Below are 16,408 nucleotides of genomic sequence, written 5' to 3'. Positions count from 1 at the left end.
ATGTCAATATCATTCAGATATATTGGTGGTAATCCTGTAATATAATACATGACTGCATGCATGCACCTAATTAATATCATTCACTTTATTCATTTATTAAAACAACTATTTAATTAATAATTTGGGTTATATATATATATATATATATATATATATATATATATATATATATATATATATATATGGGGCAAATTATTTTACTTTTGTACTTACATTATTGGCCAATGGAAAACGATGCATCCACGTCACCCTCCTTTTGACGAATCTAACTAATCCAGGTGGTGCAATTATTTTTCTGACCAAAAGTCTTTAATTATACACACTTAAGATTCCTAAATCCTAAAGTACTTTGTCTTTTTCTTTCAAATGGCGGCGCACGTTAGTTGGTTTTTAACTTATTCAAACCTTTCCTTTTTCTTCTTTTGGCTTTATCTGTAATTAAATTCAGCAGTCTTTGGTTTTTTATTTGGATAAGGTAGGAATATATATTCATTATATTCATTTTCAATTTGTCCCTAGTTAATTAATCACTATTGCAAAAAATATATATATATATATACATATATATATATATATATATATATATATATATATATATATATATATATATATATATATATATATATATATATACACATATGGAGTATATATGCTTTAACTAATTGTTATATAATCATTTCAAAACAAGACAGCATAATTTACAATAATACCCCTAGATTGGGTAAGCCTTGTAACATATATAAATTTACTGCAATTCAAACATTGGATTATTCAGAAAGATTGTCTGATTCACTTGAAACTTGATATCACCATCATCAGTATAACAAGGTTGCTGCACTTGTTGTCCTAACTCGTGAATATTCTTGTCGATCGCCCACGAAAAATTCCCATTATTATTATTATGATTATTATCATTATTGTTGTTGTTGCCGACCGGTTCTTGAATGTAATTGAAGGGCACATTGTACGAACTATTACAAGTCTCGTTCAGTAGTCGTTGCGAGATCGAGCCCATGTAGCCAAAATCCCGTAGAAGTGTTAGCGAACACGTTCTCGGTAATAATAATTTCATGGAGGGCATTTGCGGTATTTCACCACCGTTACTTATTTCATGAGCAAATGATGATTCTTCAACAACCCTTTGTTGGTCATCATCACAATAATTACTAATTCTCCCCAAATTCTTCTTCTTGTATATTCTACACAGCACCCAATCATCCAACTGAATATACACAAAGAATAATTAGAGACTACTAATTAGGGTTTAGTATACATAATATATAAAACATATGATATATAATATTATATATATACCCTCATGGAACCATTTTGCTTGTAGGTTTGCGATCGCGATTCGCTCAATCGATACTCATGCATGATCCAATCGGTCTTGATTCCCTTCGGTGGTTTGCCCTTGTAGAAAACGAGTGCTTTCTTCACGCCGACGTATTTCGATCCACTGTATATCGCTTTATCCGTGCCCGTGGCTTTCCAATATCCCGACACGGCTGCCCTATTAGGGCGGACCCCGTTCGGGTACTTCCTATCTCGCGGCGTAAAGAAGTACCACTCGTTTTCTCCGAATTCCGCCTTTTCTGAACTCAATCAAACCAACCAAACAAATTTAAGTCAATATATTAAACATTTGTGACATTTAATTAGTTTATATAACATATATATACTAATTACCGGGCAACTCCCACGGATCGAATTTGTAGATGTCGACTTCGGGTATAATCGAAACGGGGCAGGGTTTCGACGTAGCTTGGTTTCGAAGGTAGTGCATTATTAGTTCTTCATCTGTAGGATGGAATCTAAAACCAGGTGGAAGATTACTATTTCTTGATACCATTTTATTTATTTATTTTGTGAATTAATTTAATGATGGAGAAAAGAAGAGAGAGTTTGAAATGTTTGCTAGTTGGTGGTTGGGCTTTTTATAATTGAGGATTTTTTGTCGTTTTATGGGATGACATCATCATGGTGTGTTAATTAATTGATTAATATTCTAGGGTTGTTTTTTTGACTTTGATTGGTTCCACACCTTTAGTATGTAATGGATGATCAAATACATGAACTTGCCACCCATACCTGCCGGATAAGATTAAATTGGGGGTGTAAATCGGACGGATCAGATTGTAATTAGTCATTTCAGAAAAAAAAATTAATTTTTTTTAGAAGTGAAAAACTAGTTCTAATTCGTTTTCACAAAGATTCGAATTGGGAAATTGGAACGAAAAAATTTGTTCCAAAACAAAAAAATTGCGGATCGGAATTGGTGGAATTCGGAATTTTCCAATTTTGGCTCGCACTAAATATAAAATACATAATAATATCGGTATTTTCATTGTAATATTCGAAAAAAAAATATCGGAAATTTTGAAATTATTTTCGGAACTTTAATCAGATCGGAAATCAAAATCTCATATATATTCCAATTCCGATCCAAATAATTTCGAAAAACTTGGGAGTCAGAATTTGTAATTCAGATTGAAAAATATTTTTCGAAAATCGAAAATGCTTCACTCTCCCTATTAACTATTATTGTCATCTTTATTTTCTTTTAATTAGAGATAAATAAATAATTTCCTAGTGGAGGAAGTTCTTGCAGAGAAAAGATTATTTCACATTAAAGAGAGATCAAAAAGTAATTATGACTAATCATCTTCCAAAAGTAGGTTATCAGAACCCACTTGAAGCATCGACACGTGTCCTTAAATTCCTAGAAGCGATAGACAAGGATAAGCATTTGAGAAAGTGATATTATAAATTTATAATAAAATTAAGGGTAAATTACACACACCCCCCTGAGGTAAGCTTAAATAACTGTAAGGTCCCTGTGGTATCGATAATTACACTTAGCCCCCTGAAACGTAGTCAGAAACTCTAATGGGATAATGAATTGGATACGTTATTCCGATAGGGTTCTAACGGACTATTGGTTTCAGAAAGTGGTGAAGACAACAAAGAGCTATGGGGTGACATGGCTCCCCGAACATTCCCGAACATTTCTTAAATCACCCATAGCTCTTTGTTGTCTCCACCACTTTCTGAAACCAATAGTCCGTTAGAACCCTATCGGAATAACGTATCCAATTCATTATCCCATTAGAGTTTCTGACTACGTGTCAGGGGGCTGAGTGTAATTATCGATACCACAGGGACCTTACATTTATTTAAGCTTACCTCAGGGGGGTGTGTGTAATTTACCCTAAAATTAATAATAATATGAGAATTATAGGTGGGTTTAATTAATTAACTTGTGGTTATTATCTAGTAAGTTCAGGCCTAGGGTTCTTATTGGAACAGAGCAGCTGGTTTTGATATATTTTTATTATTAATTTAATAAACTAATCATGGTTAATTAATAATTAATTAATTAATTAATGTCAGCATTTTTGGGAGCTTAATCCTTTAGGATTAGCATCATCGTATCATCTTATCAGAACGTGGCGTGGTCGAATTGTGCTGTTGAAGATAAATCAAGAATATTCCTTGTGAATCTTTGCCAATTTATTGGCTCTTTTTTCTTTTCTTTTTTTTCTTTGCCAATTTTTTTATTTTTTTAATATTCGAATTACCTTTTTTTTTTCTTTTTTAATAATGTATTACAATTATTTTCCATGCGTAGTTGTTAGTGGGTTTGTCTTTATTGACCCCTTTCTATTGGAACTATGTGGAAGAATTGTTCATGCATGATATTTTGTTATTGGATTAGCCAAGACTTTGTAATATCTATGCATCTTTTCAACTAGCAAATATTAATTAAGATAAAAAGTAAGGTTACAATGAAATTATAAATAATATAATATATATAAAGTTTCCAGGAGACTGGTAATGCTATTGTACACGATTTTATGTTTATATATAAAATAATAGGAATTTGAGAAATGTTGGGGGTGATGACCCCCTTGGCGCTATAGTGACTCCACCGCAATACATATATAGTTTAATAGATGACAAATAATTAAATCAAGAATGCTTTAATGTACACAATATTATGGTATAAATAAATAATATAAATTGAATAGTGATCATAATATAAAAATATAATATATTACAAGGTTTGAGTGAGGTGAGCGGTAAGATGAGGTTAGGGGCAACGGTTATGATCCGTGACAAAAATGGGTCCCACTTTTTTTGGGAGCTAGTGTGATTACGTCTACCAAATATATTTAATTTAATATATAAATTATTTGGCCCAATAATTAATATAACTCAGTGCTAATCAGCTGTATTAACTATTAAGATAAGATAAAAAAAATAATTAATTTTGAACAACGTCAGTTACTGTAATTAGCTATAGATGATTATTATGTTGGACTTCGTGATGACACACTTCATGAAAATAACCTGTATTTTTTTTCTTTATTTTTACTTGTACATATCTCGAAATACAAATCATGCACTAAGCTCTTGTGTTTGCAAGTTGACTTCTTATTATTTCTGATTTTGGGCTTTGCTATTTTTAGGATTTGGCCCAACTCAAATATATAAATAAGTTAGCCCAATTTAAATAATTGAAATTAATTGGCCCAAGATTAATCACGCCTATAAAACAAGAGAGAATTTGGTCAGTTTCTTCCATAATATATGTTCAAATTCCGTTCCTTGTTCAAATTCGTCGTAGGTCAGATATTAGTTGCAATTATTCAAGAACCAATTGTTGTATCTCGGGAGACTACCGAGAAGAAACTCTGCGACAAATAAGTAAGTTTCTACGCAGATTGTTATTTTACCCAACAACTTTTGTGATATGCATTTTTAACAATACAAATAGTGATATTAAATAAATAAAATTATTTAAATATAATAGAATAAAATAAATAAGAAACATAATCTAAGTAGTGAGTGCTCAAAGATGACTTGAACAAAAATACAAAAAAACACAAAGAAAAACACTTAGCAATTTTTATTCCAAAAACTTATTCACCAAAGTGAATGAAACTCCTAAGTGCATGTTTCTTCATCACCTTCCCATAAACACCTCTTGCCAACTTCATTGCCTTCTCCATCTCCACCACCCCATTAATCCCGCCGCCGCCACCGCCACCACCGCTGCCGCCTCTCTTCAACCCCTCCAAATAAACCTTCACAACCCTCTCATCGCTCCCCACCGCGTCCACCACGCTATCAACCACCGCCTCCCCTTCCGGAATCTTCCTCCACCACTTCCTCATCACCTTCTCCGAACCGAAAACCTTCGAATACGCCTCCCAAAACGACCCCCTCAAATACCCCTTCCCCCTCCCCCTCACCCCCCACCTCCTCATCCCTTCCTCCAATCTATACACCACTCCCCCCATATCGACCCCGCCTTTCCCCCCCATCATCAAGATCTCCATCTCTCTCGTCTCGTGCTTACACCCCAAATTCTCTTCGAATTTGCACCTCTTGCACCCGCAAACAAACCCCCAACTCCTCGCCATTTCCCTCCTTTTACTCAACGGCGAAAGCACGTCGAAATACGCGAAAGTCAACTCCTCCCCCGCCCTCAAATCTCGAGACGCGTGGACCACCACGTGGTCCCCCACGTGCAACCGCCTCACGTTCGGTTCGCAAGAATGGTTGATCAATGAAGCCAGAACCCACAACCCTACACCTTGGTAATCCGCGTTTTTACCCAATACTTTTGCCGAAATCGAATCCTCGAGAAAAGAATTCGCATCCAAGATACTCAACAATCTACCCATATCTAGTACCTTCTTCTTCTTCTTACAAGAATCGGTATCGAATTCCTCGGGCCTAAAGATTCCGATTCTAGGAACTTCCATCGTGTTCTCCTCGTCTTCTTCACCGGAAGATAGATTCCATATCAAATTGGTGAGGCCGCTGCATTTCCCGGCGGCGTCCGACACTTTATCGACAAAGTTCTTCCATATAACCAAGTGGGCGTTCTCGCCGGAATCCTGCGGCATTATAGCCCGATCAACTGCGACGGCTTTAGTGACGAAAAGCAGAGTCCCGCTTTCGACATTCTTCGTCGCAAACAGGCCGCGACCACTGATTTCCGATTTCTTGATATCCAATGCGCCGATGTACTCTGCTAATTCGGGCGATTTCCCACGAAACCCACTCAGCACCCACTCGGAAATATCAAACGCGCCGGTTCTCGATAGAAACTCGAGCCTCTTGCATTTTTCCAAGAACCCATTTACCAGATCGGAATTCTCGCTCGCCTGCGGGCCGAGATTGGCGGCGTTGAAGCAGCACAGGGCGGCGCCGTACCTGTTCAGACTCAGCAGAATCTTACCCTTGCAAACGAGGGTTTTGAAATGGGAATCGTCGATTCTTAAGGCCTCCTCGCAGTCTGTCAGTGCTAAGGTGTGGTCCGACAGGCGGGCCCGGGCTTCGGCCCGGTTGGAGAAGGAGAGGCAGAGGAGCTTGTTGAGGTGGGGCCCATCTGGGTTTTTGGCGGCGATGCGGGTTTGGCAGAGGGAGATGATTTGGGTGTAGGCTTGGATTGAGGGTTTGTATTCTTCTCTTAGGAGAAGTTCTGTGGCTTTGGATCTCAGATTTTCCATTTCTTCATCTTGCTGTGGTTCTGTTTCTCTCATATTGTTTTTGTTGCTCGATGATGAATTCTTTTTTTTCTTTTTTTTTTGTTTTCACTGGTTGATAATTAATAATAATCAGGAGATGTGAAAAAGATTTGAAATGTGAAGGAAAACGTAACGGTCGAATTGCAATGTAGTAACTAACCTTTTTTAAATTCTGGCCACCACATGGTGTAACGTTTATTAATTTATTAGTATTTCCTCCAACGGCGAATATTTGGGGGTTCACTTTTTCACTTTCAACTTTTGAGTTTTTACCACTATTTTACTATTTTCATATTTTGTGTGTGCAATGTTCAACCAGTTTTTAGATTTACTATTTTAACTGTTAAATCTTAATAATGTCACGGAGGCATTCAAAATAGAGAGAAAGAGATGCACAAACATATATAGTTCCAATACATGGAGCTGTTATAGTTTCCATAACGGCTCTGTACTCTTTTATTAAGTGTTCAATCCAGAAATTCAAGAAGGTGACGACTCCAATCGGAAATCAGCACCAAGCCCCCTAAAACCCTAGTTTTACCTCAATGCTCACACTGAGTTGACTTGCCGACACATATAGAGTCAATCACTCATAGAAGAAATAGATCGAAAGAAGAAAACTTAGAGATGCGTATAAATAAGTGTTACTTGTGTCCCTCTTTAAATAGTTGCCGAAGAAAGCCAAGCTGGTGAGGGGGAGAAAGGAGGAGAGAGAGAAGATACGCATTCAAAGCTAAGAGTAGAGTTGAGAGGGGAGAGTTTAGTCTGAGCGAGTCGGCGTCCATGATTAAACGAAGTAATATGGACGGTTGAGATAAAAAATGTTGACTATTGGCTGGAATTTAGTTGGCCTACGCATTTTCAGAAATTGGACCGTCCAGAATTATCTCCGGGCCCAACCCCAACATTCATATTTGGGCCCACAACTTTAACAGTATATTAACGGTTTCAGAAATGGCAAGTGCTGATTTTTTTTGAAGATCCGATTAACATATAACTTGCATAGTTTTACCATTGATACAACAAGCTTACTTAAAAACTCAGATTAAAATTACACCGGATCGAATATTAAAGAGTCTCGATAACTTAGAGCCCTCGTTGCCAACCATATAAACTTGCGCTTCTCTTCGATTTCCAATAAATAAAAAGATATATGGTGGGGCTATTACTTCTTTAACAAATACATTCCATCTTTAAGTTCAAGTTTCTCTTCTGCAACTAGACCAGCCAAAAAGCTCTGCAACTGTTGGAGTGATTTGTCATAAGCAGGATCTCCTCTGCAAAACATCTGTCACAAACATTTTTGCCGTTCGATTAAATACTCCGTAATATCTTTGTAAGAATCCTATGCATTTACGCAAACTCGGGATTACCTTGAGAGTATTGTGAATCCGGTCCAGTGCCATGCTGCCAAAATTGGTAAGCATCCCTGTGATAAATTTCTGCAGAGAGGATTTTTCGACAGAGAAATATGGTCAGCAATATTGTCTATCCTATCTTTATTTTATTTTTTTAATTAAAAAAAAAAGGTAGATGGGAAAATATTAATCTGAAAATCGTAATATCTGAATTTTGATATAATTTTAGAACCATATATACCTCGTAGACAGTCATTTCTTTAAGCAGTTGATCTTCAACAGATGCTATTGATCTTTCTCCATCATCGTCACCCGCTAGAAGCTCGTCACAGCCGCCACTGTTAACTCCATTCTTTCCGTTCTCAACCATGGCTTCCACCAAACTGAACTTATTGTCACCGGACTCCTCTACTGATTCTGCTAGGATTCCCTAAATTAATAGTAAGAATTAATTAGGTGGTCGAAATGCTCTAGTACATTACCGAATACACTAAAATCAGGCGTTACACGGATCAAAATTTAAAGGCCTGAGACTGCATTTGGATCGAAAGATTTGGATTCGGTAAACGATTTCAAATGACTCCAAATGATATGGATTTGACCATGACTCGTAAAATGAGAGTTGAGGAGTTTGAAATTCACAGTCAAATATCCAAAGAAGCTCAGTGGATTTCATATTATGTGTTTGAAATCCTCCCCTCAAATCCTCCGATCTAAATGCAACCTAAGAGATTTTCGTAAGATAGGCAACCTTGTTTATCCAGAAATATATTCTTCTATTCAAGATTTCCACAGGTACGCCGACAGCAGCAGCAAGACTCTTGGATGTCCAACTGAAAGCACAAAAGCATCAAACTTATTATCATAGAGTAGCAATTGCATCTCTACAACAAAGATGAAGAATAAATTTGATAAATACCAGTCCCGAGTTTACCTTGTCTGATCCTCAAATTGACTGATGATGGAGGCGTGAAGGGGTGTTACAGTGAACGGCAACACTCTGTCTTCAAATTGCAGCTCCAACTGCGTAAAATGGCAACACATGGTACGTAATGTTGCTTGAACAAGGTAATACAACAGAACGATGAGAGAAAGATGCCAATGAATATTCCACATAGATAGTATAATATCAACACATAGTACGTAATGTTTCTAGGTACATAGATTTTAGAGATAAAAGCACTTCAAAGTTCTACATATAAAAGGTCTAGTGGCTTCGAAAGTCCACCTACATTATTCTATTTCAGAGCCAAAGCTACATCTATTTTGTTTGGACGTAACTAACCTTTACAGTACCAAGATTTTTCTTCCAGAGGAGCTTACGCGGTGTCTTGATTTCATTAAACCTTTTGGCATAGTCACTTAAAATCTTTTCCATCCGTCCAGGTATATTAAGTGCCTCATCCTGAAATCAGAAACATAATTCACCCGGTTAAAAGTTATTCTCCAGTGAACTTCAAACAAACAGAATACGTGCCTACATATTAAAATTCCAAGACTTGTTTTTTGCCCCAAAGTAAATTAGATAGACATTCAAACTCAAATCGGGGAAGAAAACCCTTCTAAATAACTTAAACCACCAATTATGAAATTAATGTCATTTTATCTTCACAGAAGCTGCAGGAATTGTGAGCCAATGAAGTTACGCAATAAAAGGTTACGTGATATGCATACCTGGATAGGTGGCCAGAAATTTGACGATATAATTGTAGCATTAAGATTATCTAGAGACAACTCATGCTCTCCTACGTCAGAAGCTGCATTTTATTTGCAAACACCAATCACCCAGACGTTGTAAGTATATAGCATTAATTCATAAACTAATCTGGCAAATGATCTGCATGTAGAAGAATTTACGATACCCCATATCCAGAAAATAAAAAATATATACTCGCGAATAGACCTGGCTGAGGTTGTTGTTTGATGGTTGCTTTAACATTTGTGTTAGTCCTTTTGGAATCAATTAGATCATTGAGCATTATTTCACACTTCTGCATGCTACCCTCACCAAAATGTATCTGCAGACAACACCAGAAGAATACATGTATATTAGGTAAACATGGCAGTAGATTTAAAGAGGCCAAATTGCAGAAAAATAACTATCGTCATGAACTACCTTCAGAAGTTCCAAAGTGCGTATCTCCGAGTCAATGTCATAGTCAGATTTATTCAGAAGCTTTTCAGCCAGCATAACACGATACTCATTCACCAGCTGATCCTTTGAACCAATTATGCCAACTATCATACCAAGAATGTCAACCTTCCTCCGATACCTGCCGCCTTTTAAGGGATCCGCCTCCACTGGATCAGGCTCCCAGCTAAAAAGGGCGTATATATAATAGTTCGTCAACAGTTCAAATTTTGGAAGCAACAGTGCATATAATATATTTTTAATCCCCGGACCTAATAAAGTATTCATTTGATCTTTATAAAGGTTTATATACAAAATAGATCTTTCTAAATGTTCTTTTTAAATTTCGGTAACCAACCTTTGAGCATTAATCCATGCTTGCTTGTCATCGGTGTTGACATCGTCGTCATAGCTAGAACTCTCTTGATTTTCTTCATCTCTATTTAATTCTTCAAGAAGACTGTCCCCGGTACTTCCAGGTCCACTAGGATTCCCACCAGCACCATCAGTGAGCATAGTTACAATGGATTTAATGGTGTCCTTCCTTCCCCTCAAATATTCTCTGATTGGTTCACCAACTGCTTCAAGGAAAACGCCAGCTGGATCTATTGTTCGAAGGGCTTTAATAGTTGAAACATATTGGTGCAGTATATCATTGGTAGAGGCACCAGCTGTCAGTAAGCGATACTTTAAAGCAGCTATGAAAGAATCGACAAGCTTTGAGTGCTGCCCGGTATATTCAAGACATTGTTTCAAGTCTTCAATAGCAGGGGAACTGAAATATTAAGGAGACAATAAAACAGTTATCTTTCCCACATACACAATCCACAGAACTAAAAACAGTATCCAGGACAATTATGGTACAACCATTTAAAAGGCTGAATCCATTTTCTATTACGCTTTTTTAGTATCTCATTAATCCGACTTGATGTGCTAAAGAGACATACTTACCTGTCCGGATAATCCACAATAATTTCGAAAAGCTTGGCTATTCTTAAATCTTGTAATGTTTCATAAGCAAAATACTCTAAGCGCAACTGCCATCGAACAAGTCCCTCTGAAGGAACTCCAGTTCCGTAGTATTTAAAAGACGGATGAGATGCCAATGGGGATTTCAGACCAGAGGAAAGGCCTTCATGACTTCTAGAATCACCCAAGTAAGCAAGAAGGGCATGTAAGAACTGAAGTGGCACAGCCTGCAAAATAGAACTCCCTGTTTTAGACGCTATAGATCAGACCGTGATTATTATATCCTTTATCACCTCACAACATATTGCAGAAACTTGGACTCACAGGATTGTAGTGAAAATTTAATGGCACAAAAAAATGAAAGGAATTGTCACTATGGTCCTTGATTCTAAGGGGACTATGAGAACTGAAGCTATATGGATTCGACATGAATTACCTGTATCCATCCTTTGATGGACTCCAATACTGAAAATCTGAACTCATCACCAGCCAGCTCATGTACTTTAGACTGTCAAGACAACAAAATTAAGAAAATAAATTATAACTACATATATAGAAAAGCACAAAAAAAAAGGAAATTAGTAGCTTAAATTTGCGATGGTATTATCATTTAAAAGTTTAAAATACTATGTTGGTAAGAAAAGTACATCATATGTGACAAGATCAGAAGAAATTAATATCGCTTCTTTGAAAAGATTCAAACTATTAGAACAGGGAAGATGATATTGCTGATTAGCAGTATTCAACATATACAACCTTCAATAGTAGAAATATGGCAGATGCATAGGCATCTTCAGCCATTGAGGTAAATCCAAGATTCCTAAGATCACGGACGATCTCTCCAATGTTCCTTACTAAATTGTTGTTTCCTAAAATGGTTCTATCTTGATGAATTTCATCAGCATCCATTTCCCCTGTTTTGCAGTCCAGGTCCATTCCATCATCTATGTGTAGCTTGTTATCATACTCACAGCCTACAGCCATCATTGCACTTAACTCCTCCAGTCGTCTCCTAAAGTACCAGCGAAGTATATCTAAGCATTTTATGTAACAGAAATAACAATGGTTAAGATGTTAATAAATGTTAAGAGTTGTAAGAATGTCATGAAATATGAAGCAATGTGCAATTGAAAAGAGTGGCAATGGGAACCAATATGACCAAATAATGTATCAAGACCAAAAAGGATGCCTGGAAAGTGGAAACTGATTGATTATAACATTATCCATAAATTTCTGCAGATATGATACCGTCTATTACGCATCATATGAAATTAATTCCACTGAAGTAATCAATAATTTCATCTATCATAAGGACAGGATGTTTTACACTACGATGATCAATCCCTCCACTTTCAAATCCCAGAATTGCCTGAAGAAAGCAATGGAACCCTTGTGTTGCATTGATCTAGTAATATGAGTCACACGACAATTTGCTGGCCATACACATCATAGTATTTAGTGGACCTCACCTGATATCTATTACTACGAGCTCGTAAGTTACATGTGTAAGGAAAAAAGTACCTGGAAAATGTCGAGGTAGACTGACCATGAGAACTGACGATACTGTTAGCTGATATTTTGAGAGTAGATAGTTTCGCTCATCTGAATATGTTGGTCCGTTTGGCTTACTTTGTCTGCACATCTCTAAAGCCTGGACCAACTTTAACAGGCACTTCTCCTGGTATTGTTTTTCAGATGATATCTCTTCCAATGCTTTATGTAATAGATCTTGCATCCCATCTTGTTCATCCTGTTTCAAAATTTTCATGGAGGCACTGATAAAGCAGTCATACCCATCGGCAGAATCTAAACCTTCCTCAAACCAAGTGCAAAATATATTTTTGTCTATTGATATCCGCAATATCTTAAAAGCTACAATTACTAACGGCTTTACCAGGAGAACAATTTTTCAATCATCTCGAAATCAGTTTGCCAAACTTGACGAAATAAATGGAGGACAACTCTCAAAACACATCCAAGAACAATTTACTATTTTCACAAAAATGCATCTTCTTCCGCAAAAAGCATTTTTCAGTATTTTAAGGGAAACTATTTTCTTAAAGGGATATTCTTCTTATGACAGTGAAACAATCAGCAAAATTCCTCTGAACAAATTTCCCATGTTGCATCATAACCTGAGGAATTTCCATTAGTCATCATATCAAAACAATACCATATTTCGGTTTGACAAGTCTTTATGTCGATATACGTTTACCAATTCTAGCAGCTAAAAAAGAAACTGGCCTTTGACTTTAACGATATCATATAAATTACAATCAACATCACGCTGCTAACTGGGCATATTCCCAAATAAAAACCAAACTGAAATATGCGATGAATTTTTGTTAGAAATAATAAAGGAACATGTAAAAAATGCTCGACTCAAAAACTGAGGATTAGAAAAAAATTTAAAGCATCTCAACTTCAGGCAAGCGCCGACAAGGTTCTAATACCAACTGTACATAGTCTTAATCTTCTAGATTAATTGGATAATCTAATATGCATCTAGCAAGCAGAAAAGCAAAACCTAATACATCACATGTGTACATACATACCAGGTCTTCCATATGTAGAACCGAAGAATTACTGTAGGCATCAAAATGCTTCCAAAACCTGGATGCCCCGCGCTTCTCAAATATTTCCTGCAGCAACACATAATTCAAGTATTTTCTGACTATAGAAAGATAATGTAACCCTAATTCAAATATATTGTAACAATCAGTCCTAAAAAAAAGCAAGTATAGATAGCCACAAATCTCGAATAAAAGTTCAATTGCACTCGGAAGTTCACAAAATAAAATTAAGATAAACACATGACGCAATGCTGCGCAAACAAATAAAAGATCTCACAATATAAAAACAAAATATAACATAAACTGCACCAAAAAATAAAAAATTAAAAAAAATTGGGCGATTGAAGAGATAAACTCAAAATTTACAATTCAATGAGCAAAGGAAAGTAGAAACAGTACCTCCAACGAGCAAAGGAAGTGCTCCACAATTAGCGATTTCAGCCCGAGATTGCATAGATTACGCAAATGCGACACGAAATCAGGAGCTAACAATAAATCACCTCCACCGCCTCCGATTACTGATTCTGTTGCTACGCAGAAAGCGTTCCAGCTGTCCGCCATTTGTCCAGTTGAATTTGCACTCAGCGAGTCCAAAATCGCCAAATTGCAGATCGGCGAGGTTAATGAACCCTCCGTAGTCGCCATTTTCCCGAGGAAGGTTTTCAGTCTGTATTACGAATCAAAGCCCTAACTAACTTAGGTACGCGGAATTAAATAGTTAATTAGGTGAAAAAGAGGTTCTGGGTAGTGTGATTCTGCACTAGATTAATAGTTAACTTGCCGCCATTTTTGTGAGTTTTCAAACAGTAGTGTATCACGGAGAGAAGAGAATGGGGTTCCCTCACTGTTCATTACCCGCACTAGTCGGGTCCTGGGCCGGGTCAAAACATAAAGCCCGAATGCAAAATAAATCCGAGTCCTGACAAACTCAATATTGATTAAAATTTTATTTAGGCCCAAATTGCATGTTTTAACACGAATATAATATTTACTCAAAAAAAAAAAACACGAATATAATTATTAAACTTTTTAAATGGGTAGACATGGTTCCGGTTTGAATTATATTAAATATTAATGATTCTTGTATAATCTATTTTTGAGGGTATCCGTCCTTCTGCCATCCAATAGACACTGCCACGGGCCGGTTTTGGGCCCGTTGACGGTCCGAACCGGCCCGTCCTACCCGGGACGGGCCCGGTTCTGAGAAATGGTAAACTCGGCCCGGCGGTTCACCCGGATTTAAAAAAAAAATCAAAAAAATTCAAAAAAAAAAGCAAATAACGGCTAGTGAACCGGCCTGAACCGGCCGTTATTTTTTTTTTTTTTGAATTCCCCCCCCCCCAACCAATTTTTCCTATAAATACCCTCACACTCCAATCTTTAAAATTAAGTTCAAGTCTTTTCCCCCCAATCTTTAAAATTTTGAATTTAAAATTAAGTTCAAGTCTTTTCATTTATTTCCTTTTCCTTTTCTTTTTTCTATTTAAAAGTACTTCTTTTAATTTACTTATGGGAATTGTTTTTTGCCGTTTGAAAATTGCTATTCGCGGTTTATAACAAAAACCCCCCAAAAAACACTTGATTACACTAAAACCCCAAAACTTCCCAAACAAATCCAACCCCCCCCCCCCCCCCCCCCCCCCCCCCCCAAAACGCGTAAAAGCCCAACTTGGGCGCCCATTCATGCAGTGCACGCCCAAGTTGGGCGTGCAAGCTGCATTTGGGCGCCCGAGTTGGGCGTCCAGTGCAAAATTTTTTTTTTTTTTTTTTTAAATGTCCGAACACCCAAGATGGGCGCCCAAGGCGTGTACGAACGCCCGGAACGGGTACACGCTTTGGGCGCCCATCTTGGGCGTTCGAACATTTTTTTGCAAAAAAAAAAGCCCTACAAATCGATTTGTAGGGCTTTTTAACATGAAATTGGTTCCGTAATCGACCTACCCAATGCATATTACACGTAAAAGGGTCGAAATTACATCAAAAAACCGAAGCCCAACCCTTCTTCAAGCTCGATTTCGAATTGTCGAATTTGTTCTTTTTTTTTTTTTTTTTTGCTATTTGCAGTTTTGGGGGGTTTTTGTATATTTTTAAAAGTTGTGGGGGGTTTTGTTATAAACCGCGAATAGCAATTTTGTGACCGCAAATAGCATTTCATTTTACTTATTCATAAAATATTTCAAAAAAAAAAAAAATCAAAATTTCCGGGCCGACCCGGAACCGGCCCGAACCGGCGGGCCGACCCGGCCCGCTGAACCGCCCATACTACGGGCCGGTTCCGATTCCGGAAAATGTGAACCATGAACCGGTTTGAACCGGCCCGGAACCGGTCCGAACCGGCCCGTGGCCATGTCTACCATCCATATTCGTCCCATTTGCTAATTTTTGTAACATATGGATTTATTGTGCACATCAAAATAAATTTACCTGTAATATGCAATGTTATTAGAATCGGACCGGTCGGTTGATCCGGTTCAACCGAGAACTGGCGTCTATCCGGTTCGGTTCATCATTAAAAACCGAGGTCAAATGCCCATAACCGGAAAAATCGGCCGGTTGGTGAAACCGCGGTTTTCGCAAAATATGCTATTTTATCACCCCAAAAGGAAAAGATCTGATTTTTTAATAAATGAAAGTTACACATGAACTTACGCATGTTAGGAAATTATGAGTAGAACTTGAAGAATTTGAATTTATCTCCCTATCGGGTTAAAGAGTAGAACCTCATATCTATATCAAAGAGATATATCCAATTCAGATTGTCGTCAAAATGATGAAGCTTAGGGCCGGTCGGATGTGGCTTTGTGGTTGTGCTATCGGAGGTGGTGGCTAGACACG

The 16,408-nt window shown here is 37.2% G+C and overlaps 3 protein-coding genes across 3 annotated transcripts; all 3 read right to left on the bottom strand.

Annotated features, from left to right (window-relative positions):
- Window positions 1-644: 644 nt before the first annotated feature.
- On the bottom strand, window positions 645-2,042 carry LOC105967498 (NAC domain-containing protein 2). The gene is made up of 3 exons (XM_012992096.2): window positions 1,690-2,042; window positions 1,315-1,595; window positions 645-1,222 (listed from the first exon to the last, which is right to left on the bottom strand). Exons 1-3 carry the CDS (start codon window positions 1,850-1,852, stop codon window positions 746-748), a joined length of 921 nt encoding a protein of 306 aa, XP_012847550.1. The 5' UTR covers window positions 1,853-2,042; the 3' UTR covers window positions 645-745.
- A 2,763-nt stretch (window positions 2,043-4,805) lies between these two features.
- SDG35 (SET domain protein 35) lies at window positions 4,806-6,640 on the bottom strand. The gene has a single exon (XM_012992015.2). It carries the CDS (start codon window positions 6,555-6,557, stop codon window positions 4,926-4,928), a length of 1,632 nt encoding a protein of 543 aa, XP_012847469.1. The 5' UTR covers window positions 6,558-6,640; the 3' UTR covers window positions 4,806-4,925.
- Window positions 6,641-7,455: 815 nt separating this feature from the next.
- Window positions 7,456-14,608, bottom strand: APC2 (anaphase-promoting complex/cyclosome 2). Its single transcript, XM_012992249.2, has 16 exons — window positions 13,973-14,608; window positions 13,556-13,642; window positions 12,522-12,750; window positions 11,757-12,034; window positions 11,437-11,508; window positions 10,983-11,227; window positions 10,390-10,806; window positions 10,017-10,218; window positions 9,804-9,918; window positions 9,575-9,657; window positions 9,186-9,305; window positions 8,835-8,923; window positions 8,652-8,733; window positions 8,142-8,330; window positions 7,916-7,984; window positions 7,456-7,830 (listed from the first exon to the last, which is right to left on the bottom strand). Exons 1-16 carry the CDS (start codon window positions 14,216-14,218, stop codon window positions 7,708-7,710), a joined length of 2,646 nt encoding a protein of 881 aa, XP_012847703.1. The 5' UTR covers window positions 14,219-14,608; the 3' UTR covers window positions 7,456-7,707.
- Window positions 14,609-16,408: the final 1,800 nt, after the last annotated feature.

The sequence above is a fragment of the Erythranthe guttata genome, chromosome 12 (assembly GCF_056151865.1).
Source record: "Erythranthe guttata isolate IM_541 chromosome 12, IM_541, whole genome shotgun sequence".
Lineage (NCBI taxonomy): Eukaryota > Viridiplantae > Streptophyta > Magnoliopsida > Lamiales > Phrymaceae > Erythranthe > Erythranthe guttata.
This window is presented reverse-complemented; position numbering and strand designations above follow the sequence as displayed.

Coding starts and splice junctions, on each gene's coding strand:
- LOC105967498 (XM_012992096.2), bottom strand. CDS start 1,852: ATGGTATCAAGAAATAGTAATCTTCCACCTGGTTTTAGATTCCATCCT. Junction 1,596..1,689: donor CGATCCGTGGGAGTTGCCCG/GTAATTAGTATA, acceptor GATTGAGTTCAG/AAAAGGCGGAATTCGGAGAA. Junction 1,223..1,314: donor AGCAAAATGGTTCCATGAGG/GTATATATATAA, acceptor GTGTATATTCAG/TTGGATGATTGGGTGCTGTG.
- SDG35 (XM_012992015.2), bottom strand. CDS start 6,557: ATGAGAGAAACAGAACCACAGCAAGATGAAGAAATGGAAAATCTGAGA.
- APC2 (XM_012992249.2), bottom strand. CDS start 14,218: ATGGCGACTACGGAGGGTTCATTAACCTCGCCGATCTGCAATTTGGCG. Junction 12,035..12,521: donor TCTACCTCGACATTTTCCAG/GTACTTTTTTCC, acceptor TAAAATGCTTAG/ATATACTTCGCTGGTACTTT. Junction 11,509..11,756: donor CCATATTTCTACTATTGAAG/GTTGTATATGTT, acceptor TTGTCTTGACAG/TCTAAAGTACATGAGCTGGC.